At 43.7% G+C, this 14,963-nt stretch overlaps 1 protein-coding gene across 2 annotated transcripts in view; it reads right to left on the bottom strand.

Annotated features, from left to right (window-relative positions):
- Nucleotides 1-14,963, bottom strand: part of LOC130362296 (enoyl-[acyl-carrier-protein] reductase, mitochondrial-like) — a 90,260-nt gene that overhangs the window by 61,174 nt on the left and 14,123 nt on the right. The window contains exons 1-3 of one of the 2 annotated variants that reach the window (XM_056566523.1): nt 14,431-14,570; nt 5,062-5,159; nt 3,207-3,338 (exon numbers count right to left, since the gene is read on the bottom strand). In XM_056566523.1, the coding sequence (XP_056422498.1) occupies nt 3,207-3,338; nt 5,062-5,107 (178 nt within the window). In that variant the 5' untranslated portion in view covers nt 5,108-5,159; nt 14,431-14,570. Of the gene's footprint in view, nt 1-3,206; nt 3,339-5,061; nt 5,160-14,430; nt 14,571-14,963 lie in introns of those variants that run through there. The other variant, XM_056566524.1, reaches the window with a different exon arrangement.

Below are 14,963 nucleotides of genomic sequence, written 5' to 3'. Positions count from 1 at the left end.
AAGTAGGATGTCTCTGTAGTAGGTCAGTTTGTCCTCTCTCTCAGTGGATGTAAAAAAAAGGCCCCCATTTTGTGCCGGTAGCGAGGGTCCAATAAGGTGGAGAGCCAGAAGTCATCCCGCTGCCAAATGGTGACAATTCAGCAGTCACTACGCAAGCAAGTGAGCATGCATCGTGCCATTGGTGCAGGTGACTTGGAGGGACTCCCTGCCTCATTCTCCACTGCATACTGCCATGGTGTGTCTTGATCCTCTGTCTCACCTTCCTCATAACCCTCTAGCTCCTCTCACTGCTCCTTCTCCTCCTCTCATGTCAGATGACTAGAAAAACCGCCCATCTCGTGAAACTTAAACTATGCTCTGCTATGCCCCTTCCCCTCCTCCTGAGATGTAGGCACCATGTCTCCAATGCCCTGACCAGCCATTGTTTCCAACATGTGTTGTAGTAGATGAAGCAGTGGAATGATGTTGTTCATCTGGTAATCCTGGCAACTGACTAATAATGTGGCATTCTCAAAGGGTCTGAGCAAATGGCAGGTGTTACGTATGAGCTGCCACTGGTTGACATCGAAGTTACACAGGGGAGTCCCCCTATCCGCTTGGATCATCAAGAAATTGGTGATGGCTTTTCTCTGTTTGTATAGTCGGTCCAACATATGGAAGGTGGAATTCCAACGTGTGGAAGCGTCACAAATCAGGCTATGTTGGGGATACCATTCTGACGCTGAAGCTCAAAGAGGGGGTACATTTGCGGGTGTTAGAGTGGCTGAAGTTTCCTTCCCATTGTTAGGAGGTCTTTTAGATTGGGGGAACACTTCAGGAACCGCTTGACAACCAGATTGAACACGTGTGCCATGCAGGGCGCATGTTTCATGCTTCCTTGTCGCAGCGCAGTGCACTTTGATACACACTGACAGGCTTAAGGACTGGCCCACCTTCTGTTCCACAAAATTGTGCAGGGCTGGTGCTGCCTTCTTCGCAAAGAAATGACGGCTTGGCACTCTCCACCTCGGCTCTGAAAGGTGCAGAGTCCACCACTTGAAAAGGGAGGGACTGCAGCATCAGCAACTTGGACAGCAGCACATTGAGCTGAGTGGGCGCATACTGTTGTCTCTTGGACATGACTCCGCCGATGGATTGCTGGTGGAATGACTGACTCGAAGTAGGAGGAGCAGGAGCATCTGGAGCGACAGAAGATGGGTATGACACACAGCTCCCTTCAGCTGAGGTGGTGGAGCCTTGGCTGGCTGAAAGAGGGAGTGGCAAGCCACTGGGTGATGCAGCAGGCTGGACCACCACATCGGAGCCACGATTCTCCCAGGCCGATTTATGTAATGCTGCACATGTTGACGCAGGGCTGGGGTGCCAACATTGTGAACCTGGCCATGCTTCGCCTTCTGCCGACACATCTTGCATGTGGCCAGGTTAACATCCTGCGGATGCTTGATGAAAACCTGCCACACCGCCGAGCAGCTGATTTTCCCACCAACAGTCCAAACTGATTGACTGCTACTGCCGCTGACTCCAGGAACCCCTGTTCCACTACCTCCCAGGAAGGTAGGCTGCAGCAAAGCAGGTGGTCTCCCTCAGGCAAGTTTTGCTCCACTTCTGCCACCATGCTGACTGCCAACTATGCTACCACCTTGCTGGCTCAGCTGCTGCCTAATTGGCAACCGGCAACCCTCTTGTCCTGATGATGATGAAGCCCCTCTTGCACCTGGCTCTCAAGTGCGATCGGCTTCATCATCATCGAGTTGTGTCTACACGTCACTGATGTCCCCCTCAGGTTCCTCAAAAGATTCTGCCTCAGGAGCCTGAACACTTGCAATGCCACCTCCCACACCACTCTCCTCATTACTACTTGCCCGCCTAGTGGAGGAAGAGGCGGATGTCTCCTCCACTTCTTGGCTGGGCAGTAGCTGCTGACTGTCCTCTAGTAGATCGTCCTCACTAAATAGTGGAACTGAACCTACAGCATAAGATACTTCTGTAGGGGAGGGAATAGCATAGGACAGAGGCAATGGGAGGACAGGGACTGCTCCCGGGCCATGCCAACTGAGGGTTGTGTCTGAGGAACCCACCGACTGTTGACTGGGAGTGTCAGATGTTACTTGTGATGAAGTGGATGACCGTGTTAACCAATCGATGATGGCAGTTGGGTTGCTGGTCGAGGCACGACCGCTAGCTGATACCGGGAGCTCAGGCCTCTCACTGCAACTCCTGCTGCCACTCTCCCCTAGTCTGCTGTGAACTCTGCCTGATGTATTTAGGCCTCTGCCACTCCTCTTTGCACGTCCTGGCACTTCTCTGCTTTACATACTTAGTGCGTATATGAGGGGAGTAAAATATGCTCCATGCAAATACGCTTAACAGTATTTGTCTACATAACTAGCTGGTGTGTACTTTTGGCTGGCCTTTCACGGTATCGAGGCCCTTAAGATTTTAACAGGATCAAAATAGTACACCGCTTAGATTTATGTATGTGGTATACACTTATGAAAGGAGGACAATGCGCTCCAGTTCGCTTAAAACAATATTTGTCTACAACACCAACAGTTGTGTACTTTTTGCCTGGCCTTTTACAGTATCTAGGCCCTTAAGACTTTAACAAGAACAAAATGGCACACCATTTAAAATGTACGCACAGGTTACACTTAATAGAGGACAATATGCTTTTGGTGCTCTGTGACCCTAACTGGCTGGCTACTATTATCCAACAGAGATTTGCTTTTTACAGAACAGATGACCCTCTTGGGTAGCTTTCCACAGTCCAGCTTCACTTCTCCTGGCCTTTAGTCCACCGGTACCTAAGCAGTCTTTAGCAATTTTGCCTTTGAACGACAAGCTTCTATCCTGATATTCAACTGTCATTTTTTAAGGGTTGTCCACCCATTCCCTTAATGTCACCAAACCTCACCCTTTAATGCCTGCCTTAATGCTACTTCCACTAAGTGTGATTGCACAGCTTCCTGGCATCACCACTCACATCCTTCCTCCAGGGATAAGCTCTTATGGAGTCTATACGAGTTCCTGATTCTTTGTCTGTGGCTGCCAACCCAGAAGTCTCTCACTCCTGTTGCCAGCCACAACAAGCCAGCATGGCTACACAGTCAAACACATATGCACACAAAGGATCTTGTTCTAGTAAAGGAGAATATAAACATCTTGTACAGGTACTATATTTACCCAAAAAAAAGAAAAAAACTTACCAAAGCCACAATCTATTGGTATAACCCAATCTCCTGGTTTGATTCTGTTAACTTGACAACCAACTTGTATAACTTCCCCAACTCCTTCATTGCCGCCTATTGCTGGTAAGTGAGGTTGAATTCCATAAATCCCTGTATAGAGTTGATAGCGGAGGTCAGCAATAATGACAGATTACATCAAAACAGGATGATATAAATGGTCTTTCTCAACCATAAAGCCTCAATTATATTAAGTATATTTACAATATAAACTAACAGTATAGAAGAACAGCTGTGCAATCTGAGGAGAAGGGTCTGGGTGGGTTTGCTTTATTAATAAAATCCCTCTCATTTTCTCATGACAATGGCTCATGCCAAATATAGTAACATAGTTCATAAGGTTAAAAAAAAACCTTCCTCTGGTTGGCTGTCTTTAAAGGAGATATCCAGCAGCATTTTTTGTATCCATTGTGCTTGGGCTGCAAAAAATAAAATAACAAACCGTAACTCCCCTTCCGTCACTCCACCAATGTGCCGATATCGGTCTTCTGTCTTCTGGGCACAGTCACCCTGGAGTCCGACACGTCACACTGCGAACAGCTTATCGCCGGCTGCAAGGAGGACCATCCTCGGCCGGTGATAAGCTGAGCGCAGTGTCATGTAACAGGCTTGGGCAGCAGGAAGAGGGCAGGGCCCAGGCTCCTTACATGACACTGCACTCAGCGTATCACCAGCCGAAGCCATGGGTGGTCTGACTAGAGATTTCTACAGTAGTAGAATTATTTCCTTGTCGTGTGTATATATATCCCCCTTTCCATGCACCCCATGATTTATTTGCCTCGGCAGCAACTGCCTGACACTGGTCACTACAGCTAAATTTACCTTCAAGGAAAACTCCTTAGACCTTTTCCATGTCAGTCGCCCCAGTGATTTACCATTTAGTACATAATCCCAGTCTGGACTTTTCTTCCCAATGTGCATAACTTTACATTTATCAATGTTGAACCTCATCTGCCATTTCCCAGGAGTTTACCTTATCCTGCTGTATTTTACTTGGCAGTTTATTCTCCTTTGTGCATGTCTGTTGCCAAATCGATGTTTAGCCAGCATGATTTGATGCCAGAAGAGTTGATGTCAGGATGCTCTTCTGGAAAAAAGGCAGGCTGCCGAAGGCAATGTTCTGCTTTGGTCAATATTCTGCAAAGAAACCTTAGATCCTAACATATATGGGGAAATGTATCAATCAGCCTAAAACCCTAATTGCCTGGGTTTTCTAACAGCAACCAATCACTGCTCAACTTTCATATCTCATATCTGGTAAAGTGAAAGTGGACCTGTGATTGGTTGCTGTGAGAAAAAGCAGACAATTAGGGTTTTAGGCTGATTTATAAATAAGGGCCATAATTGGGATGTTATTTAGACACGTTCTACCTACCTTAATATTGTTACAGACAGACAAAGAACATCCCTTCATGGCAGGGGTGTTCCCTAATAGCATTGGCCTCTGCCACACCACAATATATGTTCAGGATTGGTTTGAGGGAAATATTAAGGTGTTGACTTGGCTTTCAAAATCTCCAAATCTCAATCCAACTAAGGAACTATTATATGTGCTTGAAAAACAAGTCTAATCCTTGATCCAGCTTACAGGATTTAAAGGATCTGATGCTAATGTCCACAGAACAACTTCAGGGGTCTTATGGAGTCAATGCCTTGACAGGTCAGAACACATGGGGGATCTACACAGTAAAAAGCTAGTGTTTTTATTGGTATGATTGATCCGTGTATACACTATATACAGTGCATGCCTGGTAAAATAATAACATTTTTAAGAACCAGAAGAAACTCCAGACCAGAATGTCACTGAACAGCTTACCTTGCATCATGTTGATATCTGCAGGATTAACTGGAGCAGCCAGCATCCTGATATGGATATCTTCATCCCCAACAGGAGGTAGGGGGGCATTCTCCAATCTGCAAATCACAATTCAATAAATATAGATTTTTTTCTTGTTTATTGGCATTTTACACATTACATAAACCAAAAAAAAAATATTAAAACAAAAAACAACATTTTGAAATGAATGGGACAGTTTGCATCCTTTTTAATTGTTTATAGATGTGAAAATGTATTTTCTTTGAACTGCCGGAATCTATGGCCATAACAGCTTTAGAATCTGTGTAGGTAGTTGTAAGCAAAGAGCATCATGGCCAGGATTTTAGCTGCTTCTTTTTATCTCTGTCAGAGTATTTTCCTTATATTTGTAACTTTTGCCTATTTATTTATTTGTTTGTTTGTTTTATGTACAAGCACTTCTATAGTTACTTACTTAGAGCAGCATTTCTGGGAAATGACAGAATATTACCTGCATAGTGCTATGGTTTGAATCTGGAAGGCAGTAACTAGCAAGAAGAACTGATAGATGCGAAACATTCAACACGGTTTCTGTTGGCCTACACATGCATTCATGTAACACTGGTTGTTGTCCCCAGAATAGTCATGCAATAGCAGTAGTAGCACTGACAAAGCAGTAACATAGTTAGGAATGGAGTCAATGGTCAGCTCAACAGCCCAGATTAATTAACTGGAGCATAGTCATGAAAGGAGCTTATGGTCAGAGCTAGGAAAAGAACAGAAAATACCAGGGTGAGCTAAAAGAAATATCCTGGAGAAAAGCCAAGGTTAGGATCAACCATGGATCAGGATCAGAAGTACCAGAAGGGAAAGCTAGAAAGAAGTATACACTTTAACAGAATATAAGTTTAACAGCATATGATCTCTGCTGAGCTGGTCAAATTTTTTTTGGAGAGTGCATATTATCTGGTACATTGCATACACACATAAAACAATGGGCCTCATTTACTAAGAGTTTGGGGTTTTTACTAGTGGGAAAAGTTTCAGACTTGCAGGATTCCTCTCTATTTACTATTGGGAAAAGTCGGGAACATTTTCTGACCAGCTTTTGGTGGATATTTCCAGCCATTTATCCACAGGATTTTCTGTGAATTCAATAGTAAATTGTCGGGTTGTGAAACCACGCCCCTTTCCGGACTGACCACATCCCTTTGCGACAGACCACGTCCCCTTACTGCTTTTCACAGGGCAGTGTCGAGTTTGGCGGATTTTCCAGGCGTACACTGTCGCACAGGTGAGCAGACTGGCGCAGACATGTCTCAGACACTCTGTGCCAAAATAACCAAACAAAAACTGGTCGGTTTAGTAAATGAGGCCGAATATGTACCAGCTAGAGTCTTGTCTAATGAAGACAGCTTGATTCATAAGCAGACGGTAAGCATGAAAGACCACAAAAAGGTAGTAAGAGAACTTCATTTACCAATAAATGTTCATTTGACAATAGATTTCCTTGTGTGACAACCCATTTAAAGGGTTTAACACAGTTATTGATGGTTGTTGGCAGTTGAAGAGTTAACCCTTACAGGGGTGTAGAGCACTACCCCTGGTCCCATTCTGTTCTGAACCATGATCCTACCAGTTGGCTCCCACTGGTTAGACTGGCTCTGAGTTGTAGTGCAGTTAATCTGTGGCTTTCTATCTCAGGGCACAGGTCTAAATAGAGATTGGACATGATAACCTGGTCAAGTTAAGCTGGCTATTTAAGGGAAAGACAACTAATCATTCTAACTAGAAACTTTTACAAGCTCACACAATGTTCTAGAACCCTTTTTTCTATGACCACCAGTAGATGGCAGCATAGTGTACCCAAAGCTGAATATTGTGGGGGAGATTTATCAAAACCTTTCCAGAAGAATCAGATTGCTTCTTTCATTTTTCAGAGGCCTTTTGAAGGAAGCTGATTGGTTGCTACGGGCAACTGGGCAACTTTTCCTTTGCACAGGTTTTAATAAATCTCCCCCTATGTGTATGTGTGTGATTTAAACCAGTTTAAATCTTCACCACCTGCCAAGCACATAGTGTAAAATTAAAATACAGCTTAGCATCGCTGGATCAAGTTGTACTACATTCAACCAAAAGTGAAAGTGCTAGGACACTACAGTAAGACCACTGAAGCAATGGTTCACCAGCATTTATTTAACCTCTTAAGGACCCAGGACGTACGGGGACGTCCCCGCACCCTGGGCCTTAAGGACCCAGGACGTCCCCGTACGTCCTGGCGTTTTCCGGTCTCTGCCGCGCGCCGGGCAGAGATCGGAACTGGATGCCTGCTGAAATCCTTCAGCAGGCATCCAGGGCAAACGCCGAGGGGGGCCATGTAGGCCCCCCATGTCGGCGATCGCCGCAAATCGCAAGGGAAATCGCCCTTGCGATCTGCGGCGATACCGGGCTGATCGGGTCTCTGGGACCCGACCGCCCGGTAATTTCGCATGATCCCGGCTGTCACAGACAGCCAGGACCATGCTGAAGTATCGGAGCGAGGTGGCAAGCCTGGCACCTCCTCCGATCCCCTGCGATCCGTCGGTTAGTGAACCGACCAATCGCAGGAGGGGGGGCGGTTACTTCCTCCCGTCCTGCCCGGCCCCTGAAAGTCCGGAGAGGACGGGAGGAAGACCGGAGGACGCGGCGGGGGACGGGGGAGTGCTGGGGCCCGGCCCCGGTACTTACCTCGTCCCTGAAGACCCGGATCCCGGCGAGGAAGATGGCGGCGGCGGCGACAGGTGAGTAAATCTTCAGCCGCGGTCGGGCCCTTTACAGCAATGCACGTCGCCGTAAAGCGACATGCATTGCTGTAATAGGACCCTGTAAACTACAACTCCCAGCATGCCCAGACAGCCCTTGGCGTCTGGGCATGCTGGGAGTTGCAGTTTTGCAACATCTGGAGGTCCACAGTTTGGAGACCACTGTGCCCTTCCAGATGTTGCAAAACTACACATCCTCAACATGCCCTTACTGTCCAGGCATGCTGGGAGTTGTAGTTCTGTAACATCTGGCCCTTCAGATGTTGCAGAACTACAACTCCCAGCATGCCTGGACAGTTTTGGCATACTGGGAGTTGTAGTTTTGCAACATCTGGAAGGGCACAGATTGGGAACCACTGTATTAGTGGTCTGCAAACTGTAGTCCTCCAGATGTTGCAAAACTACAACTCCAAGCATGCTGGGAGTTGTAGTTCGGCAACATCTGGCTCTAAAGATGTTGCCGAACTACTACTCCCAGCATGCCTGAGAATGTTTGGGAGTTGTGGTTTTGCAACAGCTGGAGGCACACTGGTTGGGAAACATTGTTTCCTAACTCAGTGTTTCCCAACCCGTGTGCCTCCAGCTGTTGCAAAACCACAACTCCCAAACATTCTCAGGCATGCTGGGAGTAGTAGTTTTGCAACAGCTGGAGGTCCCCCCCCTGTGAATGTACAGGGTACACTCACATGGGCAGGGGGCTTACAGTGAGTATCGGGCTGCAAGTTTGCAATGCAGCAAATTTTGCGCGGCAGCTCAAACTCGCTGTAATCCCCCGCCCGTGCGACTGTACCCTAAAAACACTACACTACACTAACACAAAATAAAATAAAAAGTAAAAAACACTACATATACACATACCCCTACACAGCCCCCCTCCCCTCCCCAATAAAAATGAAAAACGCCTGGTACGCCACTCTTTCCAAAATGGAGCCTCCAGCTGTTGCAAAACAACAACTCCCAGTATTGCCGGACAGCCATTGACTGTCCAGGCATGCTGGGAGTTTTGCAACAGCTGGAGGCACCCTGTTTGGGAATCACTGGTGTAGAATACCCCTATGTCCACCCCTATGCAAATCCCTAATTCAGGCCTCAAATGCGCATGGCGCTCTCACTATGGAGCCCTGTCGTATTTCAGGGCAACAGTTTAGGGTCACATATGGGGTATCGCCGTACTCGGGAGAAATTGACTAACAAATCTTGGGGAGCTTTTTCTCCTTTCACCCCTTATGAAAAGGTGAAGTTGGGGTCTACACCAGCATGTTATTGTAAAAAAAATAAACTTTTTACACTAACATGCTGGTGTTGCCCTATACTTTTCATTTTGACAAGAGGTAAAGGGGAAAAAAGCCCCCCAAAATTTGTAACACAATTTCTCCCTAGTACGGAGATACCCCATAAGTGGGCGTAAAGTGTTCTGGGGGCGCACAACAAGGCCCAGAAGGGAGAGTGCGCCATGTACATTTGAGGGGATTTGCACAGGGGTGGCTGATTGTTACAGCGGTTTTGACAAACGCAAAATAAAAAAAAAACCACATGTGACCCCATTTCGGAAACTACACCCCTCACGGAATGTAATGAGGGGTGCAGTGAGAATTTACACCCCACTGGTGTCTGACAGATCTTTGGAAGAGTGGGCTGTGCAAATTAAAAATGTTGTACAGCCCACTGTTCCAAAGATATGACAGACACCAGTGGGGGGTAAATGCTCACTTTACGCCTTCTTACGTTCCTCAAGGGGTCTAGTTTCCAAAATGGTATGCCATGTGGAGGTTATTTTGCTGTCCTGGCACCATAGGGGCTTCCTAAATGCGACATGCCCCCCGAGCAAAATTTGCTCTCAAAAAGCCAAATATGACTCCTTCTCTTCTGAGCATTGTAGTTCGCCCGTAGTGCACTTCAGGTCAACTTTTGGGGTACCTCCATCCTCAGAAGAGATGGGGTTACAAATTTTGGGGGGTATTTTCTGCTATTAACCCTTGCAAAAATGTGAAATTTGGGGGGGAAACACACCTTTTAGTGATTTTTTTTTTTTTTTTTTTACGTATGCAAAAGTCGTGAAACCCCTGTGGGGTATTAAGGCTCACTTTATTTCTTGTTACGTTCCCCGAGGGGTCTAGTTTCCAAAATGGTATGCCATGTGTTTTTTTTTTTGCTGTCCTGGCACCATAGGGGCTTCCTAAATGCGACATGCCCCCGAGCAAAATTTGCTCTCAAAAAGCCAAATATGACTCCTTCTCTTCTGAGCATTGTAGTTCACCCATAGTACACCTCAGGTCAACTTATGGGGTACCTTCATACTCAGAAGAGATGGGGTTACAATGTTTGGGGGGTATTTTCTGCTATTAACCCTTGCAAAAATGTGAAATTTGGGGGGAAACACACATTTTAGTGAAATTTTATTTTTATTTTTTTACATATGCAAAAGTCGTGAAACACCTGTGGGGTATTAAGGCTCACTTTATTCCTTGTTACGTACCTCAAGGGGTCTAGTTTCCAAAATGGTATGCCATGTGGGGGATTTTTGCTGTTCTGGCACCATAGGGGCTTCCTAAATGCAACATGCCCCCCAAAAACCATTTCAAAAAAACGTACTCTCCAAAATCCCCTTGTCGCTCCTTCGTTTCTGAGCCCTCTACTGCGCCGCCGAACACTTTACATAGACATATGAGGTATGTGCTTACTCGAGAGAAATTGGGCTACAAATATAAGTATACATTTTCTCCTTTTTCCCCTTGTAAAAATTCAAAAATTGGGTCTACAAGAACATGCGAGTGTAAAAAATGGAGATTGTGAATTTTCTCCTTCACTTTGCTGTTATTCCTGTGAAACACCTAAAGGGTTAAAACGTGGACTGAATGTCATTTTCAATACTTTGGGGGGTGCAGTTTTTATAATGGGGTCATTTGTGGGGTATTTCTAAAATGAAGACCCTTCAAATCCACTTCAAACCTGAACTGGTCCATGAAAAATTGTGAGTTTGGAAATTTTGTGAAAAATTGGAAAATTGCTGCTGAACTTTGAAGCCCTCTGGTGTCTTCCAAAAGTAAAAACTCATAAATTTTATGATGCAAACATAAATTAGACATATTGTATATGTGAACCCAAAAAAAAATTATTTTGAATATCCATTTTCCTTTCAAGCAGAGAGCTTCAAAGTTAGAAAAATGCAAAATTTTCATTTTTTTCATCAAATTTGGGGATTTTTCACCAAGAAAGGATGCAAGTTACCATAAAATTTTACCACTAAGTTAAAGTAGAATATGTCATGAAAAAACAATCTCGGAATCAGAATGATAACTAAAAGCATTCCAGAGTTATTAATGTTTAAAGTGACAGTGGTCAGATGTGCAAAAAAAGGCCGGGTCCTGAGGTGTAAAATGGCTGGGTCCTTAAGGGGTTAATGCAATAGTGCATTACAAGATGCTGTAACTTCACGAGTGAGGGAGTGAATATTGATGCTGCAATACAATGCCTTGAATAGCGATATGTGTAAGGCCGCTTTAACACTGACGCTGTGCCCCATCGGCAAACGTCCGTCAGGCCCTTTTTTTTCTTTTTCTTTTTGTGCCTTATTTTTGACATAGCACAACAGGAAACAATTGGTCCTGACAGATCCTATTAACTATTTATTATGTTTTTTGATGGGAGAAACAGGAGGAAAAAATGTTGCATGATGTATTTTTCCTCCCGCTATTCTCCGACGGACGTCACACTGCCGCGTCACAACGGCAGTGTGAAAAAAGCCTAAGTGAGCATTTTTCCATCTATAATGTGATTGCTTGAATGAAGAAATCTCACAATATGAGTGATGAAAATATGTGGCCGTGAATTTAGATGAATGTATTAAAGCGCAGCTTGTACAAATAGCTAAGTGGAAACAAAATCACTGAAATAGTGGTGTGACAAGTGGGCACAGTGAATAATGGGGTGTGATCAAAAATCAGGCTCAGTAAAATAATCATTAGGAAAGAAAATGGAAAGATTAATGACATACAACATTTCTATATAGGAAAAGCAATAAAAAAGTAAAATCACTGATAATATGTAAAATTGATGGAAACAGAATGTCCTTGTAGATGAATTGTCTGCGCCTCCTGAGCTGAACGATCATTTTATTCATTTTACAACACAAGATACATTTTGAATCAGAAAAGGGCAAACAGCAAACTGGGATATTTTTCAGTTTTAAAATCTTGGGTCATCGGTTTAGATCTATTTGAAGGGAGTATGAAGAGAAACGTGTTTCAGTATTTCTTAGAAAAATATTGCAGTGCTTTATGTGATGTCTGTGAAACTAGAGAGAATTGTCTATTGAAATAGATTTTTTTGTGTTTGTTATTTTTTGTTGCTGCTGACAAGGGTCTCCTTATATTTTGTCCCTGTCAATCGGTTTTTACATCTTGCGTTTCATTTGCTTTCTTACCCAGTCATGCTTAATCCTTTTTCAACATTGGTAGAGGTATCTGGAAGTGACTTATTCCGCGCTCCCATTTGAAATAAAAATTCATAATAGGCTGACGCAGATATTTCAGGCGGTGTCGTGAAAGATGCTATAAAACTGACACTTATTTCATGTGTACGACAGTCTATATAATCCATGTTTTTTGCTTACCTGGTTTAGAGGCCTATTTGATATCCATTAATATAAAAGAAAATAGCAGTGGATTTTACTTCTCAAAATAGGTGAAATCCATATTAAAAAAATGTACCAATTCTGTACAGAAATAAAATCTGGCCTTTTTTCCAACTGTGGCTTTTTTTTTTTTTTTTTTTTTGAACACTTCCCTCTTTTATTAGTTTTACAACATACATATAAAAACAAAATAGCATAAGCATTGATAAATCTGTCCCTTGGCTCACAGGTATATTGAAGTTAATAGACAAGGCAACACAACAAGATAGTGAACAGCAATGGAAATGGCATCCTATCCAGAAATAAGTTACCATAAAAAGAATAAAATATAAACCACACTATCATGCCGTGTTTAGTCATAAGTCCATCACAATGTGAATCATGAGAAAGGGGGAGGGTAGAAAGATAACAGGATAGGGACACAATGACTGGAATGAGTATGTTTTCTATATGGTAAGCAGTCCTTCATATAAGTTGGGGCTATCATGTGTTGATGCCTACCAGACGAGATAAAAATGATCTAAAGGAATTGGCATTTAAAGTGACAGTCCAGGCTCCCTGGCACATGACCTAGATGAGACTTCAAGGGACGATCTACCTCCACACAATCCTGCTCTGACCTCCTATTCAAGTTGCAAAAATAAGTACAGATCACACCCCAAGACAGTTTACACCCGCCAAAAACGCACTGACACTAGTTTTGTCACAAATCCCTGTTTGTACGTCCATGTGTCCCAACTCCCTCTTGTCTTTCTTGCACATGTGATCCTGGAATGGGATATACAGGGGTAGTCTGCATTCACACCTCAAAACCAGTCCCCACATCCACAGCTGCCACCATCCGTCACTTACTGCAGACAGGACACCACAATTTTTTTTTTTTTAAAGATTTTTGATTAAAATGTATGAGGACCTTTACTAAGGCTCATTTTCTTTAGCATATGTGTGATAGTAGAATGACTGTAATTTTTTTCTTACACGTGGTTTAGTATCCTGTATTTTATAATAGTTCTGCCCTTGTTGTAATGGAAATAAGCACTTTGTTTACTGACTTCCTGGTGAGCCTGTGGTGGGCTTGTGCTTATATACAGAAGCCAATCAAAGAAGGTAGAGCTACTGGGAGGGAGCAGCTGCCTGATGATGTGGGGTGTGTTACCCCTAAGCGTGCAATATTGTCTACCAGCAAACTATGAACTTGCCAAATATTTCATGACCAGCAAGAGGTCGGTACACTCCCAGCTTCAAAAGTATATCAAACAAATAGTACTCCAAAAAATTATAAAAGTACAGTGGGGAGGTTCCTGAAAGTTAGCGTTTAATTTTGCTATTTTAAAATACACCAATATAGTGCTCAAGTGAAAAATATAAAACTGACCGGGTTACTGTTATCAATTGGTGATCAAGCTATTTCACTTCATGATATCACCCATAGTAAGCGGTGGAACCACTTCCACAACATACTTTCGTGATAAGGCCAATAGCAACCAATTATACCATGTGCATATTAGAGATACGGTTATTGCATTATATCACCATTAGCAACCAAATCTCAATGCCCCTCATTCATCAAGTTATATCTCAATTGCTCTCAACGTGTTTCTACCACAATCACGTGGCATCCTCAGGAGAGACCACTTGGGTAATCAAAATGCATGTATAGCATAGAAATGTATGACCCTAGGTAACGAATAGATATATGAATAGATAATATGGGTAAGTATATTTGAGCACCACACAGAATCAATGTCTGTAAAATAGGGCAGGAATCATTGCTCCAGGTATCCTTAAAGGTAAGATAAAAAAAACCTACTATAAGTCTACAGCTTTTTATAGTGTAATTGTACAGTGCTGTGGATTAAGTTAATGCTCACTCACAGGTCCCCCGTGCATCCAGTGGTGACCTAAAGAAAACACGTAAAAACTGACCTGTGAGTTACTTTCCAAATGTCCGAATACCTGCAAACAAGTCCTCTGCTATGCGGTACTTAGGATTCCTTTGCCTCATCCCGATCTCATGGACGGAGCACAAACCCACAGTGGCAGGGAGTCGTGCAGCATCAGCGGCTACTGTGCACTTCCGTGCTGGAGATCCTGGTGTCTGACATCATATCCAGTTGCCGAGCCGTTGCATCATAGCGCCACGCCCTTACTGTGATTTCTCAGTCAGGCGGGACTAAGTGTATGACGCGACTGCATGTTTAGGCCGGAATATAGTCTCTGCATTGTGATTTCGGCTAGGAATGTATACTCAGTACCAAGATCACCTATGGAGAATAGTGTGGGGCTGATTATTCTCAAACACTTATAGGGAATATATGCATATATAGGTTTATTTATCAGGTGAATACTGATGCGATTATATACATAGTTTGAATTCTTCCTGTTGCCTATTTATTGCAGTATTTCAGTGACACTACATGCTCGATAAAAGTCCCTGAAATACTTAATGCAATAAATAGGCAATAGGAAGTATTCAAACTATGTACAGT

Source organism: Hyla sarda, chromosome 3, assembly GCF_029499605.1.
Source record: "Hyla sarda isolate aHylSar1 chromosome 3, aHylSar1.hap1, whole genome shotgun sequence".
In the NCBI taxonomy this organism is placed as follows: Eukaryota; Metazoa; Chordata; class Amphibia; order Anura; family Hylidae; genus Hyla; species Hyla sarda.
The sequence above is the reverse complement of the archived record's forward strand: the minus strand, read 5'-3'. Positions and strand labels throughout refer to the sequence as shown.